The sequence below is a fragment of the Camponotus vicinus genome, unplaced genomic scaffold (genome assembly GCF_025532165.1).
Source record: "Camponotus vicinus isolate PSW18456_S1 unplaced genomic scaffold, iyCamVici1.0 SCAF_6, whole genome shotgun sequence".
Lineage (NCBI taxonomy): Eukaryota > Metazoa > Arthropoda > Insecta > Hymenoptera > Formicidae > Camponotus > Camponotus vicinus.
The window spans coordinates 12636638-12661292 of record NW_028141978.1 but is presented as its reverse complement, the minus strand read 5'-3'; the positions used below and the strand labels follow the sequence as shown (position 1 = coordinate 12661292).

At 28.6% G+C, this 24655-nt stretch overlaps 4 protein-coding genes across 4 annotated transcripts; 2 read left to right on the top strand and 2 right to left on the bottom strand.

The window, feature by feature from the left end:
• Nucleotides 1-7544: 7544 nt before the first annotated feature.
• Nucleotides 7545-14453, top strand: LOC145972792 (putative fatty acyl-CoA reductase CG5065). The gene is made up of 5 exons (XM_083101727.1): nucleotides 7545-8436; nucleotides 10491-10770; nucleotides 11739-11804; nucleotides 12354-12610; nucleotides 12910-14453. Exons 1-5 carry the CDS (start codon nucleotides 8357-8359, stop codon nucleotides 13190-13192), a joined length of 966 nt encoding a protein of 321 aa, XP_082957853.1. The 5' UTR covers nucleotides 7545-8356; the 3' UTR covers nucleotides 13193-14453.
• Nucleotides 14454-16597: 2144 nt separating this feature from the next.
• Nc2beta (negative cofactor 2beta) lies at nucleotides 16598-21380 on the top strand. The gene is made up of 2 exons (XM_083102000.1): nucleotides 16598-16746; nucleotides 20555-21380. The coding sequence occupies exon 2, from the start codon at nucleotides 20562-20564 to the stop codon at nucleotides 21063-21065; it is 504 nt and encodes a 167-aa protein (XP_082958126.1). The 5' UTR covers nucleotides 16598-16746; nucleotides 20555-20561; the 3' UTR covers nucleotides 21066-21380.
• Nucleotides 17257-20269, bottom strand: LOC145972951 (vascular endothelial growth factor receptor 3). The gene is made up of 8 exons (XM_083101998.1): nucleotides 19730-20269; nucleotides 19423-19645; nucleotides 19192-19355; nucleotides 18845-19091; nucleotides 18664-18767; nucleotides 18487-18586; nucleotides 17838-18419; nucleotides 17257-17768 (listed from the first exon to the last, which is right to left on the bottom strand). The coding sequence occupies exons 1-8, from the start codon at nucleotides 19969-19971 to the stop codon at nucleotides 17346-17348; spliced, it is 2085 nt and encodes a 694-aa protein (XP_082958124.1). The 5' UTR covers nucleotides 19972-20269; the 3' UTR covers nucleotides 17257-17345.
• On the bottom strand, nucleotides 20396-23794 carry LOC145972952 (nonsense-mediated mRNA decay factor SMG9). The gene is made up of 9 exons (XM_083101999.1): nucleotides 23503-23794; nucleotides 23375-23421; nucleotides 23074-23260; nucleotides 22685-22984; nucleotides 22413-22557; nucleotides 21910-22027; nucleotides 21730-21841; nucleotides 21376-21484; nucleotides 20396-20740 (listed from the first exon to the last, which is right to left on the bottom strand). Exons 1-8 carry the CDS (start codon nucleotides 23646-23648, stop codon nucleotides 21406-21408), a joined length of 1134 nt encoding a protein of 377 aa, XP_082958125.1. The 5' UTR covers nucleotides 23649-23794; the 3' UTR covers nucleotides 20396-20740; nucleotides 21376-21405.
• Between the last annotated feature and the right edge of the window lie 861 nt (nucleotides 23795-24655).

Here is a 24655-nt window from a genome sequence, read left to right as displayed (position 1 = left end):
ATATACACATCTAACCTTTATATAATATAATTTAATCCTAAGAACAAGAGAGAGAGAGAGAGAGACAAGAGAGAAAACCGAAAGTAGGATTTCTATCTTGATTAATATTTTCATTTCATATTTATTTTTTTTTTTAAATGATTTGAATTTTATTGAAAGATTTGATTTTCTTTCTTTAAAGATAAAATAACTCAAATATTAAGTTAAAAGAATTTTAAAAAATAGCAAAGTGAAAATTATCATTTAACATATAACATCAAAATTATTATCGTTTAAAATCTTAAGAAGTAATGCATTTTAAATCAAAACTTCTTTAATTTTTATCTTTTTTTGAAATGCAAAATTCTTGAAATCTTTTACGTTTGACTTTTATGTGAGACTTGCTATTTCAATAAACTAATACGTTTACTTTCTAATCTAAAGGACGCATTATGTAAATTGTGTTTTTTTATTTATTATAGTATGATTGGGTGGGGAAGACATAATAAAAGCACCCATGACATCTACAGAAAGGTAGTAACATACATAGTAGTAAAACCTACTATATCACTGTTATCATTTAATAATGTTATTTGTGTTGTGTTAATTGCATTGGCAGGTATCGTAAGTTATTTTATTTTGAATTACTATCATCGACGACCTCCTATTAAAACGGTATACACCTTACCTGGTCCAAAAGTATTTCCGCTCATTATTTTTCAGAAGCAGTCATTATTTTTTCCAATAAAAATCTAATGGTAATAATAAAAAGATAAATATATTTAAAATAAATTATCGCTAAAATTGTATTAATTTAAAATAATAAAATTATATGATATCTTATATAAATAATTGTAGAATTTTTAAATATAATCTTAAAATTAACGGAAGATTATAAGTCTCCGTTCATATTTTGGTTGGCAAATAAATTAATTATTGAATTACATGAACCACATTAAGTACAGGTAAAAAAATAGTGTCATATATTTCATAAATAATAAAACTTATATTTATTTAGAGAATATGTACACTGCTCAATAAAATTATCGCATAAGTAACTTCACCTCAAAATTTCGCATAGATTCAAATAAACACAGCTCTGTCCAAAATTGTCGTATCTACGTAATTTTTTTTTCTTTCTTAAGAATGAAGCCTCTACTTTAAAAAATACTTGTTAGATTTTTAATTTATCCTCCCTCCCTTTCACCATCTTTTCAAAAATAAGGTCGTATTATGTATCCAAAAAATTGCATAATTTGACGCACTTTACGTAGTGGAATCAATTTTTTTCGCAATTTTCATGATAACTATCAATAAAATATGAACTTTCCTTTATCAATTAAAAAAATGTTTTTTATGATTTTTTTTCATGGACTAATAGCGGATTAAAGTAAATACATGTTTATTCAAGTACCAACAACATTGGCATTAATCAGTGGCCACCACGAGGAAGTTGCTAATCGGATTTGGCGTATGTGTGTATGTGCATGCATGTGTGTGTGTGTGCGTGCATAGTGCGTGGATGTGTGTGCATCTGTTTGTGTATGCGTGCGCGCGTACGTGTGTCCGTGTTTGTGTATGCATGCATGCGTGTGTTTGCGTGCACGTGCACGCACACGCACATGCATACATGGCAGAGAGAGTTTAGGTAATGCTAATGTTGTCGGTACTTGAACAAAAATGTATAGATACTTTAATACGCCATTACTCCGTGAAAAAAAATCGTACAAATTTCATTTTTTTTTAATTGATAAAGAAAAGTTCATATTTTATGATAGTTATCATGAAATTTGCGAGAAACATTGATACTACCTTGTAGAGTGCGTCAAACTATGCAATTTTTTTTATACAAACACGTCCTTACTTTTGAAAAGATGGTGGAAAGGTAATTTAAAATCTGACAAGTAATCTGACTTTTTAAAGTAGAGGCTTCATTCTCTTGAGAAAGAAAAAAAAATTATTCAGATACAACAATTTTTTACGGAGCTATGCTTATTTGAATCTTTACAAAATTTTGACGTGAAGTTACCTACGCGATAATTTTGTTGAGCAGCATATATATACATATATATATATATATTTATATATATATATATATATATTTATATATATATATATATATATATTCCAAATAAATAATAACTTTTCATATTTCTTCGTATCTTTAATTAACAATAATTTATTACGAGAAAGTCCTGTTTGCCTACATTCCCGATTGCCAATTGCTTTGTTTGCGCACAACATTTTGCCGATAGCTTCTTTTGCCAACATTCCAAATTGCCTACGTCCTAATTGCCTACGTGTATTATTGCACACACGAAAAAAATTAAAATACGAAATTATGAGTGCACGCATAATATTATTGCGCACATACACGTTGCATATATGAAATTAATGCATACATGAAGATCACACACATGATATTATTACACACATAATATTATTATACACATGAACATTGCACACATGATATTATTTCATGTAAAAAAATAAAAATATAATTTGATGTTTTGGGCAAGACTTTCGTATGCAAAATGCCCAAATTTAATCAATTTCTACAGACATGTAGTATGTACTAAATGAAGTCGAATGCCACAAATGCGAATGGGCAAAAACATTTCGTTCTTGCGATATTCAAATCTTTATTATATGTCTAGATATTGGATTTTTCGAATGCGTAAACAAGGTCGATCCTTTGGAAACTGAGTGGGTCACTGAACATAATGCGGCCCAAAACGAGGAGATAATTGTTCTGTTTCATATGGGTTTTCAACTTTTACACGAAGTGAGAGCCACTCCTATGTCTAAAGTATAATCCTTGATCCAAAATATTTTTTTCTGTATAGAAATTTTAAATATTGTTCACTTAAGGAAATAATTAAAATTTAAATATCTCAAAAAATAAACGGTTTTGTATATTCGCTCATAGCATTCGATTTTATTTAGTACTATATGCCTGTAAAAGTTGATCAAATTTGGAAGTAGAAGTATGAAAGTCTTATCAATTGATTAAAAATTTTAAGATGAAATTCTGTGAGCAATCCAGTATTAATCTGTGTTTAATTGTGGATTTTAATTACGCAAAACTATTTTCTTATTGTATGTGTGCAATGTGTATATATTCAATATGTGTGTATTAACATCATGTATACAATGTGCATGTATGCAATAAAGTCGTATATGAAAAGTGTTAATTTTAGTGTATGATTTTCTTATTTTATATGTACAATAATGTCATGTGTGCAATGTGCATGTGTGCAATGTATATATGCATAATAATATTATATGTGCAATATGTATGTGTGCAATAATGTCATGTGTGTAATGTGAAATGCGCAATATCATGTGTGCAATTGTACTCTTGTATTTTCATTTTTTTTGTGCGTGCAATAATACGTGCAGGCAATCAGGAATGTTGGCAAAAGCAGCTGTCGGCAAAATGCTGTGCGCAAACGAAGCAGTTAGCAACTGAGAATACAAAGCAAACGGAGCCCTTCTATTTATTACTAACAATAAGTCTAACCAAAATGATTTTCGAAAGTATATGAATAACAAATATCAAGTGATACAAGTCCAAAAAATAAAAATTTGAGGAATAAAGCGTTTATTTTTACCATAAGTACATACATTTCGTGAAAAATGATAATAAATAACTGCATTCGTAGCGTTTGAAAATTTATAAATAAATGCGTTCAATACGTTTAAAAATTTATAAGACGTTCTACAAAATTTTAAAATATCTTCAGCAACCGGAAGATTTATTACTGTCAACGGTCATACCACGTTGTAAAACACCAGTTCTCGTCCTCCGGAGTTTTTTCCTGCGCCTTTTTCTCTGGATAAACATTACATAATACCGACCTGTAAAGATCCGTCCGCGAATCACCTCGATAATAAAAATAACTACCATACCGACCATAGAATAATTATAATAAATAACTAATAAGTCCTGAGAGATTTTCCTCGGAGACTACAGTGACATTCAAAAGATGAAATATAAAAACTCGTTTATTGGTTTCTAAAAAATTTTTGTAACTAAAATGGGCATTCAATAAACAACTTATACACACACACACCAGTTCTCGTCCGATCACTGAAGTTAAGCAACGTTGGGCGTGATTAGTACTAAGATGGGTGACCGCTTGGGAACACCATGTACTGTTGGCGCCAACTTTTCTTTTTGCTGATTTAAATATTATCAATATTGATATAATTTTTTTATTTCAACCCCTATGTTAAATCATTTTCTTATAATGTGATTACTATTGAATCAATAGATTGTATATACATTTCGTGAAAAATGATGACAAATAATTGCATTTACAGCAGAAAGAAATGCTTAATGAGTGATTAATGATTGCAATGCAACAGTTGAGAATATACGTGATATAATAAAATCTAATTTTATATGTTGAATTAGCAGCGGTCATATTATTCATATGTTACGTTTCAATATAGTGTATTTTTAATTTGTTGGAAAAAAAGGCGACTGTTAAATAAATTGTGTTGTGTTGTAACAAAATGGAAAATTAAGTACCATTCGATAGAAAATCATAAATAAAAAAATCATAAGCTGTTTTACGATTGCTATACAGAGTTGCGTTAGTATTCTGTATATATATTACTCGCAATCACCGAATTTGTCCATTGCCCGAATTTTTTAACCACAACGCGTTCTGGGTATTTATTTCACTGGGCGTAGGAAAAATTAAAAAATTTGAGAAATAAAGCTTTTTGCATTTATTTTTATCATAAATCACATAATTAAGAAATTAACTATACAATTTGATTAACCTTGAAAACAGATAAATTCAGTATAGTTATACTGATTGCATTATTTGTTTTCCAAATCTGTTAATAACTCGATATCACGTTTAGATAGACTTGTATCATTTGCCATAATACATTTGTTTGAATTACTTATACATTAATTGTCAAAATACAGAGTTGGGAAAGTTACTTTATAAAAGTATTTAGTTACAGTTACAGTTTTTTTTATTAAGAAATGTAACTAGTTACAGTTACAAGTTACCGATTCTGAAAAGTAACGCGTTTCAGTTACAATTACTCAAAAAGTAACGAGTCGTTACTTTGTAGTTACTTTCTTGCAATGGAAATAAAAATATTAAATCTATACGGAGTAATAAAAATTTAATGACAATCTTGTGAGGTATTAATTTAATTCTTGCAAATTATAAGGAATCTTAGAAATGGCATTCATTTTAAAGAGAGAAATATACATTTTATTTTAATTTAAAAAAGCTAAATAAAAACAAAAATTTTTATTTAATGTAAAAGAAAACTTTTATAAAAAAATATAATTTTATTGCATCGCTCTTATAATTTCTTATTATTTTAAGATAGATAGTATATGTATATAATTAAATCTTTACTTTTTACTATATTATTTATTATATATTTGTATATATATACATCACGAATAATCCAAATTACAAATATTTATTACTATATTTTCTTTTAGTTAGTTTTTTAATATTTATAAGATACATAAAATACTCTACACATATCATGAAATACTAAGATATGTTAAATGATTCAAAATGTTTAAAATTTTTATTAATAAAAAATGGGAGCATACGCATTGGATCATAAAGTATCGATAAAAACGTTTATGCAAGTGCAAGGCAGTCCAATACGATTTGCAAAGATTTAAGATATATATATATATATATATATATATATATATATATATATATATATATACAGGGTTTATCAAAAGTGTGGAAACCTCTTAATATTTCAAAAAATACGCATTTAAAAAAAAAATGTTTCATACAAAAGTTATAGGGTTTTATGTGGCGCATTACACAGCAACATTATTATGACCCCGAATAGCATTGTCAAGGTTATGTGAAGGTCACCTCCAACTTTTTAAACGGGACACCCTATATACTTTCGCATATTCTTGTAGCTTATCTCAAGAGCTTTCCAAAACACTATAATTAAGTTAATTTTCATTAAGTACTTTCCGAGTTATGAGGCTTGAAATAATTTCTTAATTTTACATAAACCATAAAATATCTAGTAAAATATTCATTTTTCGATTATCTTACCTTAATACTTTTATGTACAAAATAATGAGAGGAATCAATTGGTGTAAAGAAAAAACATAGTTGTTTTAAAAAAAAAATATGTAATTGTTAATTGCAAATTAATTTAATTTATTAAATTTCGATTAATTAAATCTCGAAAAGTACTCAATGAAGAAATAGTTTATTATAGTGTTTCGAAAAGCTCTCAAGATAAGCTGCAAGATAATGTAATAAAAAATATAGGGTTCCGTTTAAAAAATTGAAGCTGACCTTCACATAACCTTGACAACGCAATTCGAGGTCATAATAATGTTGCTGTGTAATGCGCCACATAAAACCCTATAACTTTTGTATGAAACATTTTTTTTTTAAATGCGTATTTTTCGAAATATTAAAGGGTTTCCACACTTTTGGTAAACCCTGTATATACAGGGTGGGGCATTTTAATCACCCCAGGCGGATATCTAGAAAACTAAGAGAGATACAGAAAAATGTTTCATACAAAAGTTATATACAGGGTGTTGAAAAAAAAGGGTCACATATTTTGATAGCAGGTAATATTGATCAAAACAAGAAGACAAGGTCTAATTAACATGGGTCCTAAGACTAATATCTTCAAAGATACAAGCTATTTTGTTATTTGAGCTCTTTGTTATTTTCTTATTAGTCGTGTCATCTTTAGAATGTAATGAACAAGTGCGTGATTCTCTAAGACGTAGAGCTGAAAGATGCGTGAGAGTGAATGGCAATCACATAGAGCACCTCCTCTAATGCTGAGTCAGCATTAAAATTTTTTGTTTTTTGTAAAAAAAGAGTTTTTATTTTGTTATCATACATTCAGTTTCTTTACTTCAGTTTTTTTATGGAAGATAAATGATTACATTTCATATTAAAATAAAAATTGTTTCTTTATCTCTCTTTGTTTATTTTTTATTTTTTAAGGCACCTAGAAAAAAGATATCCCCATTGTACCCCACTCTCCCCTACTCCTTTGTTCATTACATTCTAAAGATGACACGACTAATAAGAAAATGACAAAGAGCTCAAATAACAAAATAGCTTGTATCTTTGAAGATATTAGTCTTAGGACCCATGTTAATTAGACCTTTTCTTCTTGTTTTGATCAATACTACCTGCTATCAAAATATGTGACCCTTTTTTTTCAACACCCTGTATATATATATATATATATATATATATATATATATATATATAATTTATGAAATAAGGTAAATATATATATGTATCTAAATATAAATTATAATTTATATTATTAATTTATATAAATATTATATACATTTGTATCTTTTTATGTAAAGAAAACTGCTTTTTTCAAGACAAATCTTAAAATGGTATCATGAAATTTCTTCTTTCAATATAAAAAATAAAATTGAAGCACAGTTAAAATATATGTTTGAAGAACGTTTTTAAAGCTTTTTCGTACAATAGGCTACTTCTCAAACAGGATTTTATTTCGAGTAATTAAATAAAATAATTTCTAACAGATAATTAGTGTAAATTTTAAATTAATATCAATCTTAATATTTTCAACATTGTTAGATAACATATAAAGAAATATCATATTGAGTAAAGTAGGCTCACGAGCGACATACATAACCTTTCGTTCAACTATATCACAAAACCGTATATTCTGGTTCTTATTGAAATATTAATAAGAGCTTTTTCCGACGTCGGTTAATGACCGTCACCACGGTTGATATTGATTTAAGATATACACTAGAGGCTTTTACGATATTCCAGGTCAAGGTGCAACTATAATCATTGCATAAATCATGTATATATCACCTGAGCAAAGCTTTGCATAAAGTCTTTTGCTTCTCTTCAAATGTTTTTATTACATAATGATGATTAATTGCTAGAAAAAAATTAGTACTTTTATTTAAAAAATTAGTTTATTCTTGGAGGCCAATTACGGCCCGTTCAAGGTCCATCCGCCACTATTTTTCACCAGCATAGTGGGGATATTATCATTTACTAGAGGGATCTTGAGAGTTGTGGTTACTCTATGAACATCTTTCAAAGACGTGCAAAGCAAACCAATAGGCAAATAGCAACCGATAGGCAAATTATTATCATTTATAAAACAGGAAAAGCTGTTAATAAATATTTAATAATTAATTCTGTAAACAACATTTGAATGATTAACTCAAGGAAGAGGATCTTTTCTCGTAATTTTTAATAAATTTCCTCATTTTATTCAATGATACAATTAAATAATCAACTCTTCTGAAATTTTAGCCAGCGGACTGAATTTTTCTGTAAAATTCACATAAGGGACTGTGAAAATAAGAGGATAGGTGTGAATGAGGAGAACTGAAAGGAGCAAACATACAAGAATAAAAAAGAGACAACTTCACGAGTGTGCCGAATTTTGCCATCAAAGGTATTGATTGCAAACAATGGCATTTTATTAAGAAGAATGTTGATTCATTCCTCATGTTGTTTATTGCTGGCATACGTTGAATGCTCGATTCTACTTTTTTTTAATTCATTGACAAGATATACAAACAGTCATTTGGCACATCGATGAGCTCTCTCTTTTCTCCCATCTTAGCAGATTTAGTTCTTTGAGATCTTGAAGAATAGGCCATTTCAAAGTTACCTATTCCTTTTTATCCTTGCTGCTTCTCTTTCCTTTCATCTAATCATTTTAAACATTTTCAACTTCTACCAGAGACTTCAATTTATTATTGAAATTGATAAAAACAACCGTATCAATTTTCTGGACGTTTTCACCATAATTAATGAGGAATTCATTGAGTTTGATTGGTACACTAAATCAACTCTTTCAGGTAGGTTTTTAAACTTCCTGTCACAAAACACACATTATATATCATAAAAAGGACATCATTTTTGGTTTAGTGAATAAGTTACTAAACTTTCTCATCCTCGATTTTCACAAACTAATCTCACTAGAATCATCGAAATGATTATCCGTTTGATTTTATTTTTTCAAACATCTGCAACCGCTTAAAGTCTCTTTTTTATTCTTATGTGTCTGCTCCTTCCAGCCTTCTTTTTTTTGTTTATGTGACTTTAATATCTTTATTATCACTAAAGAATATCGAAGTCTTTTACAATCGATTCCTTTCTTCTATTCGCAGTTCACGAATGTAAAACATTTTATAAACTAAAAATTAATGATTTTATTTTTATTCTATCTTTTTGAAAACAACTTAATAAATTAATTAAATTCTTGTGATTAAACTGATACCAAATATAATATAATTTTTAGTTAGATATATAATAAAAATTCTTTTTGTTATCCTCTAACCTATGCAATTTAAATGATTGCTCATAAAAAGAAAAAAAGGAATCATTGGAGTCTGGACGCAGTAAATGATGCGCAATAATTAAAATTTGTTGAACGTGTTATGAAAATGTTAATTATTATGCATCATGCATTTTTAAGTTATCACATCCACGATTCCATAAAATTCCATTCAAATAAAAAATGAGATTGATATCAATCGAACTATTTTTTTTAAGAATAATTATCGATTGATATTTTTGATACAGAAAAAACAATCATTCTCCACCTGGTTCCTCTGTTGTTTCTCTTCCTTACTTCACTTATGTTTGGATTTACTGAGTGTCTCGTTCCAGTGATTAAAGATTCTGAAAAATCTACAGCTTATCTATGCATTGACAAGCTAAATAGAATAATTAAATCTCAAGAAGATTTAATAATTTATTCTCAAGGAGATTTAATAACTTATTCTTAATAGAGAAATAATTAAATCTCAAGGAGATTTAATTATTTCTCTATTAAGAATAAATTATTGTGACGTTATCTATAGGATCTATTGTCAACATTCTAATACTTCCTATATGAGGTATATTATGCATGCATTTTATATGCATTTCAATAAGCGGTTAATTTATGAAAATAAATTTTATTTAACATAAGTCTATTTTTATTCTAATTATGTTTATGTGCTATCGATTATATAACCTTTATTTTATTTATATCGATCAATGATTTATTTAAGTTTTTTTCTTTTTTTAATTTAATTTAACATTCTTTTGTAAAGGATCCACAAAGGATCGAAACATTTGTTCAATTATGTATTTTTTAACACGTTTATAAAATTTTAATTATTACATTTACATTTTTAATTATTATATTTACTGCATCCAGGCTCCAGTGAATCTTCTTTCTTCTTTTTAATTATAATTTGCCATAAAAGTCTTATTAATCCATTAAAATTACTTTCGGAAAAAGATAAATTAAAAACACAAGCATGTTAGAGTTTTTCTTTATATTAATAAAGAAATATGAAGAAAAATAATGTTACATTTAAAAAATATAACGGAAAAAACCAAATTTATTTTTTTTCAACGTTTCTTTCTATTAGGAAAACAACTTTTTCACATCTTTATACATATATGACTTGATCGACTTATTTTCTAATGTTAATATATTTTTTTTCATAGATACTGCGTAAAATTTGAAACACATATCAAAATGGGAACAACGGACGCACAAACCATTTCGGGACACGCACACGATGAGACTCACTCAAGAGGAAGTTCGATCGACACATTCTTCGCCGAAACGGTGATCTTTGTAACGGGTGCTACTGGTTTCTTAGGGAAAGCCCTCCTGGAGAAGCTGCTGCGCTCGTGTTCTCGTGTGGCCACAATTTTCGTTTTAATCCGTCCAAAAAGAAATCAGTCTATCGAAGAACGCTTCAGGAAACTACTGGAAAATCCTGTTTGTATAGATACACGCTTATCATATCCCAAGATTATTCGAAAAGAAAATATCGAAGTGTCCCAGTTTCATTAAGCTGAATAAAAAACTAATAAAAATAGTAACAAAGGATACATCGAAATTAAGAAAGTTGACATAATTAGACTGTCGTTTAAATGTACGTTATGAAAAAAAAAACATAGATTGAAAATTTTAAAATTCTAAAAAAATTAAAGTCTCAGACAGTCTATCACTTTTCATCAGCAAATTTTTCCATTATTATAAACTGCATATTTATAAGTTGAAAGATACCAAAATTAAGCTCTTTTAAAAAATAGAGGTATATTCTCTCTTTCGAATAATCCTACATTATCGAATTTACAGATATCTTGACGTATAAAGCTTCATTTTACCTCCTTTCTTTAATTTTTTCATAAATTAATTTTGCTGTATTCGCAGGTTGATATTCCTTATAGACGTAATAGTATACGCATATATTAAAAATTAATGCTAATATTGATTTTGACTGTATAACTTCGTCTATAGAGGGGGTGGTTTAAATATTTTATCTGTGGCATGCTTATACTTGAAGGAAGTGTCAAATACGGTCATCAAAACGAAAGATCGCGATTGTTACCATTCTCACGACTATTTCCCCTAATTATTATCTAATGAAGCTATGTCTATTGATACGTATATCGGGAAAAATCGATAGAAAAATCGCGCCACAAATATTTTTCAGTACATATAAAATAGTAACAAATATATCGAAAGTGAGAAGAGTTGATAGAATTAGACTAGCATTTAAATGTATGCTATAGGAAAAAAATATGCATAGAAAAAAATTTTAAAATTCTAAAAAAATTAAACTCTCTATCAGTAGATATTTTTTATTTTATAATTTTTATTTTTTATTGTTACAAACTGTATATTTATAAGTTGAAAGATGCGCATTTTTTACGAAACAACGGTTCTTTTCTCTGTCGCAGGTTTTTGATAGAATACGATCGGAATTTCCTGGCGCCCTAGATAAGATCTTCCCCGTGAAGGGCGACGTGGGCATGCTGGAACTGGGACTTCAGCCCGAAGACAAGGATATGTTAATACAGCGAGTAACATTGTTTTTCATAGTGCAGCCACCGCGTTTTAATGAGCCGTTGAAAGTAGCCGTTAATCTAAATAATAACTTATTTAATCTAAACTTAGTTAATCTAAATAATAATAAGCCGTTAATAAATAATTTTATTAAAATTTTTATTTGTGAAATATTTATACTTTTTTTTTTAAGTATAATTGAAAACTTACGTATATATCGATTCCTCAATTTCTCGTCGATCGGCGTTACTGTAGGCCGTGCTAACGTGAATGACGCTAATAAGGTTCGTCATGTGCCTGCACAAGTCCAGCATACGTCCAGTGCCTCTTGTGTTCAGATTAACGGCTACCTTCAACGGCTCATTAAAACGCACGGTGGCTGCACTATGGAAGACAATGTTAACTCGCTGTATTAACATATCCTTGTCTTCGGGCAGAAGTCCCAGTTCCGGCATGCCCACGTCGCCCTTCACGGGGAAGATCTTATAAATAAGATCTTCCCCGTGAAGGGCGACGTGGGCATGCCGGAACTGGGACTTCAGCCCGAAGACAAGGATATGTTAATACAGCGAGTTAACATTGTCTTCCATAGTGCAGCCACCGTGCGTTTTAATGAGCCGTTGAAGGTAGCCGTTAATCTGAACACAAGAGGCACTGGACGTATGCTGGACTTGTGCAGGCACATGACGAACCTTATTAGCGTCATTCACGTTAGCACGGCCTACAGTAACGCCGATCGACGAGAAATTGAGGAATCGATATATACGTAAGTTTTCAATTATACTTAAAAAAAAAAGTACAAATATTTCACAAATAAAAATTTTAATAAAATTATTTATTAAATTATTAAATTATTCCAAAATTATATTATTACAACACAATATTTACTGGGCTTCGTTTTTATACATTTATATTGTATAGTTTTCTGTTTTATTTTTTTATACATGATACGAACCAGATTCTGCAAAATTAAATTCGTTTTTCGACGCGCGATAATAAATATATATTTAATAAGCACAGTGTAGAAAAATATCCTTATAATGATGCACATTACTAATATTACAGCACGGAGATAAAGCCGTACACAGTAATCGATATGTGCGAAAATTTGGATGACGAAACGATAGGAATAATAGAGAAGAGACTAATCGGTAATCATCCAAATACTTATACGTTGACCAAAGGTTTGGCAGAGCAGATTGTACTGTCCAAGGGAAGCGATTTACCAATCGCGATCGTACGACCGAGTATAGTTTGCGCAGCGTATCAAGAACCATTTCCAGGATGGGTAGATAATGTTTGCGGTATTACAGGTACAATCTATATTGAAAAAGTGATTGAAAATTGATGTTTTGACAGCAAACCTACTTGGAAAAAAGAGTTCAATATACGTGAAATCAAATATAAATATACATATAAAATATGTCCATGTATGTTTTTCTCTCTTGTATAATAAATTCTATTTATATATACAAAAAAAGAATAAGAAGAATAATTGAGAATAAATTAGAGATTAATTTTAATATACAGGGTGTCCCAGACCACCCGTACACCCCTTTTAAAATGAAAATAAAAGGCTTTTATCAAAAATCGCGAACAATTTTTAAGTAAATCGGGTACGCTCTATCAAATGGTGATATTTTCAACTTTTGATTCCGACCGGAAATATGCCATCCGGATCGGAAGTTGAATTTTTTTATGGGAATATGGTACTTTTTATTACAGATTCGAATTGTACGTGAAAAAATAAGAAACTTTTGTATCAAACGTTTTTTCTAAAAGTGCTTCTGTCAATCTTAAAATTGACCTTGAAGGTAACTGTGATGAAATAATGAAGATCAATTTTAAGATTGACAGAGGCACTTTCTAAATGAACTAAAAGGACTGTAGGCGGCTGTGATATAAAACGATCACGCACAAAAAGTTACAGTTGTTACAGTTTGTGCGTGCGTCTATAAATTATATTGGAAGTGATCTATACATGAGGATAAAATCTCTTTAAAAGTTCGAAAAATTGTATGTATATCTGTAATATGGCGAACAAAATAGTGAACATGTATTTATGTGTATATATTTAAATATTATGAGATGTATACACACAATTTTATTTAAATATCATGAGATATATACAGATTTATATTTCAAAATATAATACTTCTCGATTTTGAACTTTCGTAATTCTCGTTTTGTGAACTTGCTATACTTAAACTTTGAGATTTGGCGTATATAACAGAAATATGATCGTAATAGATTATTAGATAAATCACTATTGAAATTCAAAAAAGAATTGATCCGTTTGATTATTCATAAAACATGACAGAAATGTGTAACGTTACGATTTTATGGTTTTTCTTATTCTCAATATAAATACGAAACACCTAATGCATATCAAATATGTTCCTGAGCGTAAGTCTTTGACCATCAAAATTGCTTTCTTCGCGCGTATAACAATAAATTGCGTAAATACATTTCGATAAATTAATGAAATATATTATTAATATATCAATAAGCCATATCATGACTATGTTTTGATATACATAAATGTGTATATTGTATACTTTTGCCATGTAACAAACTTGTAATTAGATAAATGATGTTTGTAATTAATATCTGACTTCTTCGATTATAAATATTTGTATATCATAACTATGTTTTGATATACATAAATGTGTATATTGTATACTTTTGCCATGTAACAGACTTGTAATTAGATAAATGATGTTTGTAATTAATATCTGACTTCTTCGATTATAAATATTTGTATATATACATCACCAAAAATTTAGAATATGTTGTCAATAATGAACTTGGTGCAAAACGCGTAAGAAATTCATCATTTGTTTCAGCTCCTTCTGAAAAAGAGCTAGGAAAATGTGATTCCATCTTTTCAACTTTTTCATCTTAAAAATTTTGATATGTTTGATTTTTTTTCTATTGGATTAGATAATATTAGCTTCAGGTCTCCCAGAAATTTACCGATATTTCCTCAAAAAGTGAAGAAATTATTCTCTTAAAAGATCGAACATTATATTATTTTATTAAATGTATCTAAAAAAAAAACGTTAGAATTTCTTAGAGTCTCACAATTTTCCTTCCAGCTCAAAGAATTTCACAAATTAATCTTTTTTAGATTGACTGCAAAATCTAATCTTTCTAAATCCTTCTGTAGAAATAAAGATCTCAATAAAACCATTCGTACTCTTGACTCTATTCTAGATATAATAAGCTTTTTTCCGAAGTTCTTGCAATCACGAGTTCTAATAGAAAGGATCTTTTACCTTTAATGACCATCATGAAACAATTCTTTTTAAATATCTTCCGTACACATTTAAAGTCCTTTGTAGACATTCCATGCAAAAGCTTCTCTCTAATTCCATGTCCTTTAGAGAAGTTCCCAAGATTAATCGCGATGTCCTGTCAATGCAAACTTCAGTCTTTCTCGAGTTCCTCATTTCTTTCATTTCAATTTTATTCTCGGTAAGTGGTAGGTGGTCAACAAGGAAGCCTTGATGAGATATTTTCCAATCGAGAGCAAAGAGTGAATTGATATTTAAATAATTTTCTCATTTATTTTTATTAAATATTTATGTCAATTATATTATTTGTTTTATTTATAGAAGATATAAATAGAAGAGTAATGCAATGTATATATATTTTTATTTTATTATTAAAACAAATCAACTTGAAATTAATTTAAAATACAGTGCACGCACATTTAACACAGATAGAATCTCTTTGGAACAGACGTTAAAAAGTAAATATTGAAAAATATTAGTTTTTTTATCATTGTCAGCAATTTAAGCAATTCTCTTTGATTTTGTATTTTTTAAAAAGATTTGCTTAATTAGATTTAATAAAGATTTATTTTAGATTTAATTTAATTTAACCCTTTCGTACCTCCGGGACATATATGTCCCACCTATGAAAAAAATCATAACTTTTAAACAAATAATCCTATCAACTTTTACCTTGGCTTATTTTAAAGAAGAAGGTTCAAGCTACATTTAAAAAAATCGCGCACTTTGAAATATAATGTTTACAATAAAATATAATTATCTAAACTTTGCAAAAAACCAAACTTTTAGAGAATGAAGAATAACCGTATATTATGTTGAAAAATAGATCATAGAATTTATACGTTAATAATAAACTTAAAGTTTTATTTAAATGTGATTACACCTTTGTTATGATAAATATAATAATTTATATGTGTAATTAAAGTATATGCGAAATAAGATGACGTAGTAACGCTACTCCTTCTTCTTCTTCTTCTTCTGTTGTGGCACTGGGCAATATTATTTTTCGCCCATGCTGCCAGATATCTTCGTTGTAACGCTACTCCTGCTGAGGAAAAGGAATAGATTTACAAATCCGGCTTTAAGAAGACGCGTAAACGCTACGAGAGTTATAACAATCGTATTGCCAACCTGAATAATCAAGTATCAACGAGTGACGAGTAACGTTGCCGTGTAAACGTACTCTGTGAAATCTGAGAAGCATTCGTGACTAGGTTGTTGCGTAAAAGGCTATAGAAATCAAAGCGAAAAAGGTTTTTCGTTTATTTCGCATCCCAAAAAGCGAAAATAACAACAAAAAATGCAAAAAATGGCTGAAATTAATTGCCAAAAATACATTATCATTAAGGGGTCATGTAAATATATAATTTGAATGAACCGCTTATTGGAGCCAAAATGGCGAATGATTGCGGTACTTTGTATATCTAGTGACTTTAGGAGACTTTTCATCTAAATTGTCAGTCTTCTCTCTGTTTTCTTACATCATGGGCGAATCCTTTTAGGAATCTAATCAGCCATAAGGAAGAAGTATGAATTAACAGAATAAAACGAGACACCAATATTAGCATTTAATTATTTTACAATTCGTCGATAAGTAAAAGAATAAGTAAGTGAATTAAAAAACAAACCCAATTTCTATTTTATTATTCTGATACGTAGAAAAATATCGCTTTAAAAGTATTGTAATGTATATTATATATACGTATACATATATATTAAAAAATTACTTTTAGAAAATAGCACAAACTTATAACTGTATTTTCTTGCATTTTTTTTGCAACTTTATACTTAAAATTCATTTTATTTTAACATTCTTTATCATGTGTTTTGTTTGAACATAACCTTGGTAATCTATAACTTTGTTCAAGTATTTACTTTTCCTGATGACTGTTAATTTAACATACATTTAAAAATTAAATTTTTTTTAAATTTATATATATGTATATGTATATTTTAATATTTATATATAACAAACATTTTATTTCTTAATATTAGCTTTTATATTATTTTATAAAAATAAAAATTTCATAATTAACCTGCATAGATTTTTATAAGTTGAATAGGTATCTTTCTGGGATAGGATACTCTTTTTATAATACTTAAATATTAATATCACTTTACATCTCAAGTCATATCTTTTATTTATATACTTACATATATATACACATATGTATACATATTTATGTATTCAAATTCAAAGATATATTAGTGTGATAATAATGTGTAACAAGGATTACTTGTTTCATTCATGAAATGTAGAGGTTCTTTGAGCGTCTGTAAATCTAAAACAAGTTGCGCAAAACTGGGCCTATTATGTGGCACTGTGTTCCAACAAGAACACATAATTTTATATATATCACGAGAAACAGTATTAGGACAGGCTAGACGACATTTATCTTGAGTTAAATAAAGCAGCAAATCATCGTTTTGTATATTAGCATACGGGAAAGAACCTAGAGTTCCAATCTCCCAAAGAACAACACTGAATGACCAGACATCACTTTTGGAAGAAAAAGCACGATCACGTATAGCTTCTGGTGACATCCAACGTATTGGCAGTTGACGAACTTTTCCTGCCATATGATTTATCACATATATTCCATTTCGAGATAAGCCGAAATCAGAAACCTACATCCAATCAACTGTTATAGTTTTTCAAATCAATTTTTTTAATAATTATAACACAAAATGCACTACCTTAAGTGTTAGATTTGAAGTGAGCAGGATATTTCTTGCTGCCAAATCCCTATGTGTGATTCCTTTACTTTCTAAATGCTCCATTCCTCTTGCAATATCAAGTGCAAATTTTATAAATTGTTGTCTGTTAATTTCACCATATAAATCTTCATCCTTTTTGTTTTTTCCAATAATATTTACATATCCAGATACAGTCTTTTCGAAACAGTACCAAGATAAATCATCCAATTCAACTCTTCTTCTAGAATGCAGATATGCGAGCAAATCTCCACCTTCCATGTACTCTAAAAGTATGCATGTAGGATTATTTGGTAAGGTGCAGCAACCTATAAGGCTCACTAAATGTGGGTGAGAACCAGCAGCTTTCATTATTTTAATTTCTTCCAATAATTGACATCTAGCTTCAGATTCATTAGATGTATCAGAATATTGCAACATTTTAACAGCTACTAATGTATCTTCATTATTATTTAAATTGCCCAAATATACTCTGCCAAACTGTCCTTTTCCTAATTCACATATAAGATTTATACATTTGTATGGTACTTCAAATTCATTATCTTGTGTTTTGCAACAATTTTCCTGCAATAAATTTGATGAGTGCATTTAAGTTTTTAAATCTGTTATGATTTGATATTTTTTCATTTACCTCTGAACTTTGTGCAATATATGTACCACTATTGCACTGAGAAACTAAATTGGGCCATTGAGTCAATTTATAAGCAGTAAATCCGGGCATAGTTTGTCCCCTATCATTCAAAAATATAAGTTATAAACATGTAATAGATTGATAAAGTAAGAAAAGTTTGACAAATTGCTACTTTACTGTCTAAATGGCCATATGAATTGATATCCAGTTTTATTATGTATCAATGCAACACTGATAAATCCTAATATAATACAAATAGTAATACCAGCAAGTAACAACCACTGCAACATAATTATATTAATATTTCATATTTATATATTAATTGTCAAAATACATATTTTTTAAAAAAGATACATACAACGATACTGCCATCTAATGTCTCAATTTCATCTATATTAGTAATAGTAAAACTGCCTTGAGATCCTGAACAACCTTGGTAATCTAATGCTTCCACAAATATTTTGTATCCATTTTTCATTTTTACATACTGATTGTTAATCTTCAAATCCCAATTAAATGTATTCTTTGTAAAGGTTGCATTACTTATTTTCGTAATATTATATATAGAATGCCCTGCTTTTGATGTTGATAGTGGTATGCCAATACTGGAATATTATAAATATATATTATATCATGTCGCTTAATTTAAAATGCAAAATAAAACAATAAAAGAATCAAACAGTTGGAAGAGACAAGAAATTTTACCTAATAACATAAGAATGAATGGGAGAGCTATTTGATGTAATATTCCAATTTATAACAATATTTTTTTTCATTTGAATTACTTCTACTTTTGGAATAGGCAAGGTCACTTTTGCATCCACACAACTGCATCTATGGTTTATACATTTTGGAACTGTATAGATGACCTATATAATATATATATTTTGAAAATGTGTATACGTAATGTGTATATATGTATGTGTTCAACTTTACCTCTGGCAATTTTCCTACAGGTTTAGCTCTTGGATTGGCATACACTTGTATCTTATATGTACAATTCGGACGTATTTGTATTTCCGACATATCATTCAATAATTTATTTTGCGGTACTAATAAGCTAAATGGACTTTTATTTTGCACATTATAGAATGCAGAACTTTCTATACATTCTATCTTATCTATATTGGTTTCTCTTGGAATGCATGTAATTATAATACTATAATATATAAAAACACATTTAAATGTATGTGTAATAATTTAAATATTTAGATGATCTTTATAAATAACAACATTCATTTACCTGTATGAAGAAGGTTGTTTTCCTTTATTCGGTGGTATCCAAGATATGTTTAATTTTAATGATTTGAGAATATTGTCATTTTCAAGATAATTTTTATCTTTTAAAGCGTACACTGTGACATTTTCCACAATGCCAGCAAATCTCATTGCATTCTTTGCATTTGTTGTACATGTTGTATTGGAACATAAAAACAATATAATAATTATGTTATATATTAAAATCCACTTACACTGTACAAACATCTCATGTTATAATGATAATAGGAGAACCATTATATAAACAATTAGATGTTACATATTATATTATTATTATATATAGTACTTTTATAGTACTTTTATAGTACTTTTATAGTACTTTTCACTAAAACTTATTGAGCACAAGATATCCACTTCATTTAATAAAAATACTGTGCTTTATTTCAATTTCAAAGTCTAAATAAAATTATCTCTAGCAAAACTTATCTGGATAATACTTATCTGATAATTTTACTTTAAGTGCTTAAGAATCTTACAAATTGCTATGATAAACCGATAAATACAATGAGGAATTTTTATTGTAAATATTATATTGTTTGACGAATCAATAATCGAGAAGTTATATAAATTGCTGAGTAAGAATTAATTTTAGAACGAGAATTATTAATTCCGAATTAAATAATGACCACAATTAACGAAAGGTAAAATATCAGATTTATTCATATTAATAATAATTAAAATATATATATATACACACACATATACATGATATATACATGTCCTAAATTCATGTAAAATAATTTGATGTAGTCTGAAAATTTTTAAAAATGTCTGATATTTGATGTTCCAGAAACCAAATGGCCTCGGCTACGATGTCGCCAACTGATGATGACGAGCTCACTCTTCCTCGTGCATCCATTAACAAAATAATTAAGGAAATCTTACCCCACGTGCGAGTTGCAAACGAATCCAGAGAGCTCATTCTGAATTGTTGTACAGAATTCATTCATTTATTATCTTCCGAGGCGAATGAAATCTGTAATCAACAACAGAAGAAAACTATAAATGCAGAACACGTTTTGCAAGCACTTGAAAAACTAGGTTTTGGCGATTACAATGCGGAAGCGGAAGCTGTATTACGAGATTGCAAGGCTGTAGCTGCTAAAAGAAGGCGTCAAAGTACTAGATTGGAGAACTTAGGAATTCCAGAAGAAGAATTGTTGAGACAACAACAAGAACTATTCGCTAAAGCAAGAGAGGAACAAGCAGTGGCAGAGCAACAACAATGGCAACAATTACAGGCTGTTGCACAAATGGCATCCATGCAACAAGTTGACAGTGAACAGGAAGATTATTCATAAAATTCAAAGACGACAAAATTTATATTTAAGAATAACTTCGTGCATACACACGCATACACATAATTTTGTACTTTAACAGCAAAATATTTCTAATATATCGAACAAAATATTAAGAAAATAGATACAGATGAAAATAATAGCAATTAAAAAATATTGAATTAAAAAAAAACGGAGAATATTAAATATAAATTTTATTATTCACAAAAGAGTGAATTCTGTGTTATAATCTAATAATATTTGTATTTTATGCATTATAATTTTATTTATCATAATTTATAAAAGCAATGTATCATAATAAAGCGAATTATACCTGTATTCCTTCTAAATAGTTTTTATATATTTAAGGCATTAGTCTTCCATATTCAGAAGATAGATGGCTTTTCTTTATTGCCTCCATGACTTTTGAAACATAATGATACCTATCAATAACACCTACATTATTTTATGTATATGTAATTATATTAATTTATAAGTTAGATTCTTGTGTATTCATTGTTTATCAAGACTGAATTAGCTTGCCTATTCTTTGTTATTTATATATTAAATGTTGAATCAAATTTCAGAAAATTAAAAAGGTAAGAATAGATAAGTAAATTCATTTTTAAATCAAGACTACAACAATTTGATTGAGATATAAAATATTAAATCTAGAGTATTATTTTACCAGCTTTTTTCTGTTAATACAGACGGCGTCATTAAATTCCTGGTAACTCCATGTACCTTTGTCCGTAGCTTGTCTATGAGAGATTTTTCATTTTCACAAAATATCATGTCTTCTGCAACAATTGTATCAAATATTAACACAATTTTCCATAAATGACGTGAAGCTGACATTTATATATACCTTCTTTCCTTGAAGGTATCAAAAATAAGTTTAAACCATTTTCTGTCGAACAATGACTCATATCTATACCACTATGAGTTTGTAGTCGAGAACTTGAAAATACTTTATTATAAAATTCCTACAAAAAAGATATAAAAATACAATAATTCTGAAAATGTAGGCATATTTAAATATAGAATTAAATTCTTAGTATATTAGTGAAATTAAAAAAGTGATCTCTCTATTTTGAATTTACTTCTTAATCTTTTTGTATTCATTTTAACAATTTAATATACATGCATAGAATGAAAACAATTTAGAATAAGAAACACAGCGACTCAAAAAGCAGAGAGATCCATAATGTTATGAATAAAAATTTAATGATAAACAAGAGAAAAGTACTTAAGAAAAGAAATTAAGTTCAAGGAAATTGAGCTAATTAAGAATAGAACAGTAAAAGAGATAGAGAATAGAGAATTAAAAGATAAAAATGTATATTTAATATATAATGTATAACAAAGTACCTTCATTTGGTCAATAATATTTGGCATAAAATCTTGCAGTCCTACTTTGTTATGCAAAAATACAACATGTGGATAATATTCCACATAATCTTGATCCATAATTGTTGTTGAAGATGGTTTTAACATTTCTGCCGTTTGCAAAAATCTATAAGAGAAATATAGAAATGTTATTTAATTATAATTAGTCAATTAGTTATTTAATTATAAATTTTATAACAAAACAATTGTTATGTTCTCAAGAAATAGACAAATATTATCTATTATACAATTACCTCACCAAATTTGGATCAATAAACCAATCTTGCACAAATATAATAACATGGCATACTGAAAACAGGAATGCTGCAAATTGAAGAGATTGTAACTCCAAATTAGAATCAGTATTCACAAAATCAGTTGTGGTTTTCTTTTGATCAAAGCATACAGAGTAGTCAGTTACAAGTCCAGAAAGGATCGGTTGTGTATCCAAATATATTATCCTATTTTTACTTATATAGAAATCTATTCCAGTAGTACAATTTGTTGCATCATTTTCATAATGTGATAAATCTTGGACTTGAAAAATATTGGATCTAATTGTAATATAAAATTATTAAAATAGCGCATTAATTTTTATAAAAATAATTAAGAGTAACTTAACGTAAATAAATGCAATACATACGAGTAATGTGACGTTAGTAATGACATAATTGTTGATTTGCCAACACCTTGTGCACCTAGACACCCAACAACTAGAAAGTCTTGTTGGTCGCAAAGATAATCTATTGGATTTTCACACAACTGCATATTTTCATCCATGAATTTAATACAAGTACTCATCTCAGGACATGTTGAAAACATACGGATTGCTAAAATATATATTTTATATATTACTTTTCAGCGATAATATATAAGTTTTCTAAATAAATTGAAATATTGATATACACATAGCTCATATATAAATTACTTTATATATTACTTACAATCTGGTATTTTCGTTGGTGCTCCTGAAGATATATCGGTATCCTTTCTAAAAATTTTTTGTTTATTATAGGATACATTGTAACAAATGACAAAATATGTAAATTAATAATTATTAAACGGCACATACTTGTGCCCATTGCGTTGGCTTGGGGAAACGGCTCTGCTCTCTCCTTCTCGAGTTTTCAATATGAACGTTGGTCGTTCTACGATCTTAATTAAAGTCCTATTTTCTCCGTCTTTGATTTCTGAATCTTTTGACGTCGTCGACAACATCTTTACATATCTTCTTCTCTTTGTTATTATTTGAGCTTTTTAATCCAAGTGGTGCGTGGCAGGGATGCAAGATTGTCTCCGCAAGCAACATGCAACGCGTAGTGGAGAGGGTAACGGAGATGTGAGCGTAAGCGTACGTGTGAGCTCGGCGCTTCGGCGAGCTTCGGATAGAAGAAGAGGACAGTATATGTATTATACAGGGTGGACCATTTTAACCTTTAATGGAGAATAACTCGAAAACCAAGCCCGGAAGAGAAAAATGTTTCAGACAAAAGTTGTTTGGTTTCGAGGGGGCCATAAGATGGTATCATTGGTTTGACCTTGAAGAGTTATTTGAAGGTCACATGAAGGTCACCTTCAATTTCTTAAATGGAACCTACTATTTGTCATTGCATATTCTTGTAGCTTATCTCGAGAGCTTTCCAAAACACTATAATTAAGTACCTTTTCGTTAAGTACTTTTTGAGTTATGAGGCTTGAAATAATTTCTTAATTTTACATAAACCGTAAAATATCTTGTAAAATATTCATTTTTCGATGATCTTACCTTAATACTTTTACGTACAAAATAATGAGAGGAATCAACTGGTAAAGAAAACACATAGTTGTTTTGAAGAAAAAATATGTAATTTGCAATTAACAATTCCATATTTTTTCTTAAAAACAACTATGTGTTTTCTTTACACCAATTGATTCCTCTCATTATTTTGTACATAAAAGTATTAACGTAAGATAATCGAAAAATGAATATTTTACAAGATATTTTACGGTTTATGTAAAATTAAGAAATTATTTCAAGCCTCATAACTCAAAAAGTACTTAACGAAAAGGTACTTAATTATAGTGTTTTGGCTCTCGAGATAAGCTACAAGAATATGCAATGACAAATAGTAGGTTCCATTTAAGAAATTGAAGGTGACCTTCATGTGACCTTCAAATAACTCTTCAAGGTCAAACCAATGATATCATCTTATGGCCCCCTCGAAACCAAACAACTTTTGTCTGAA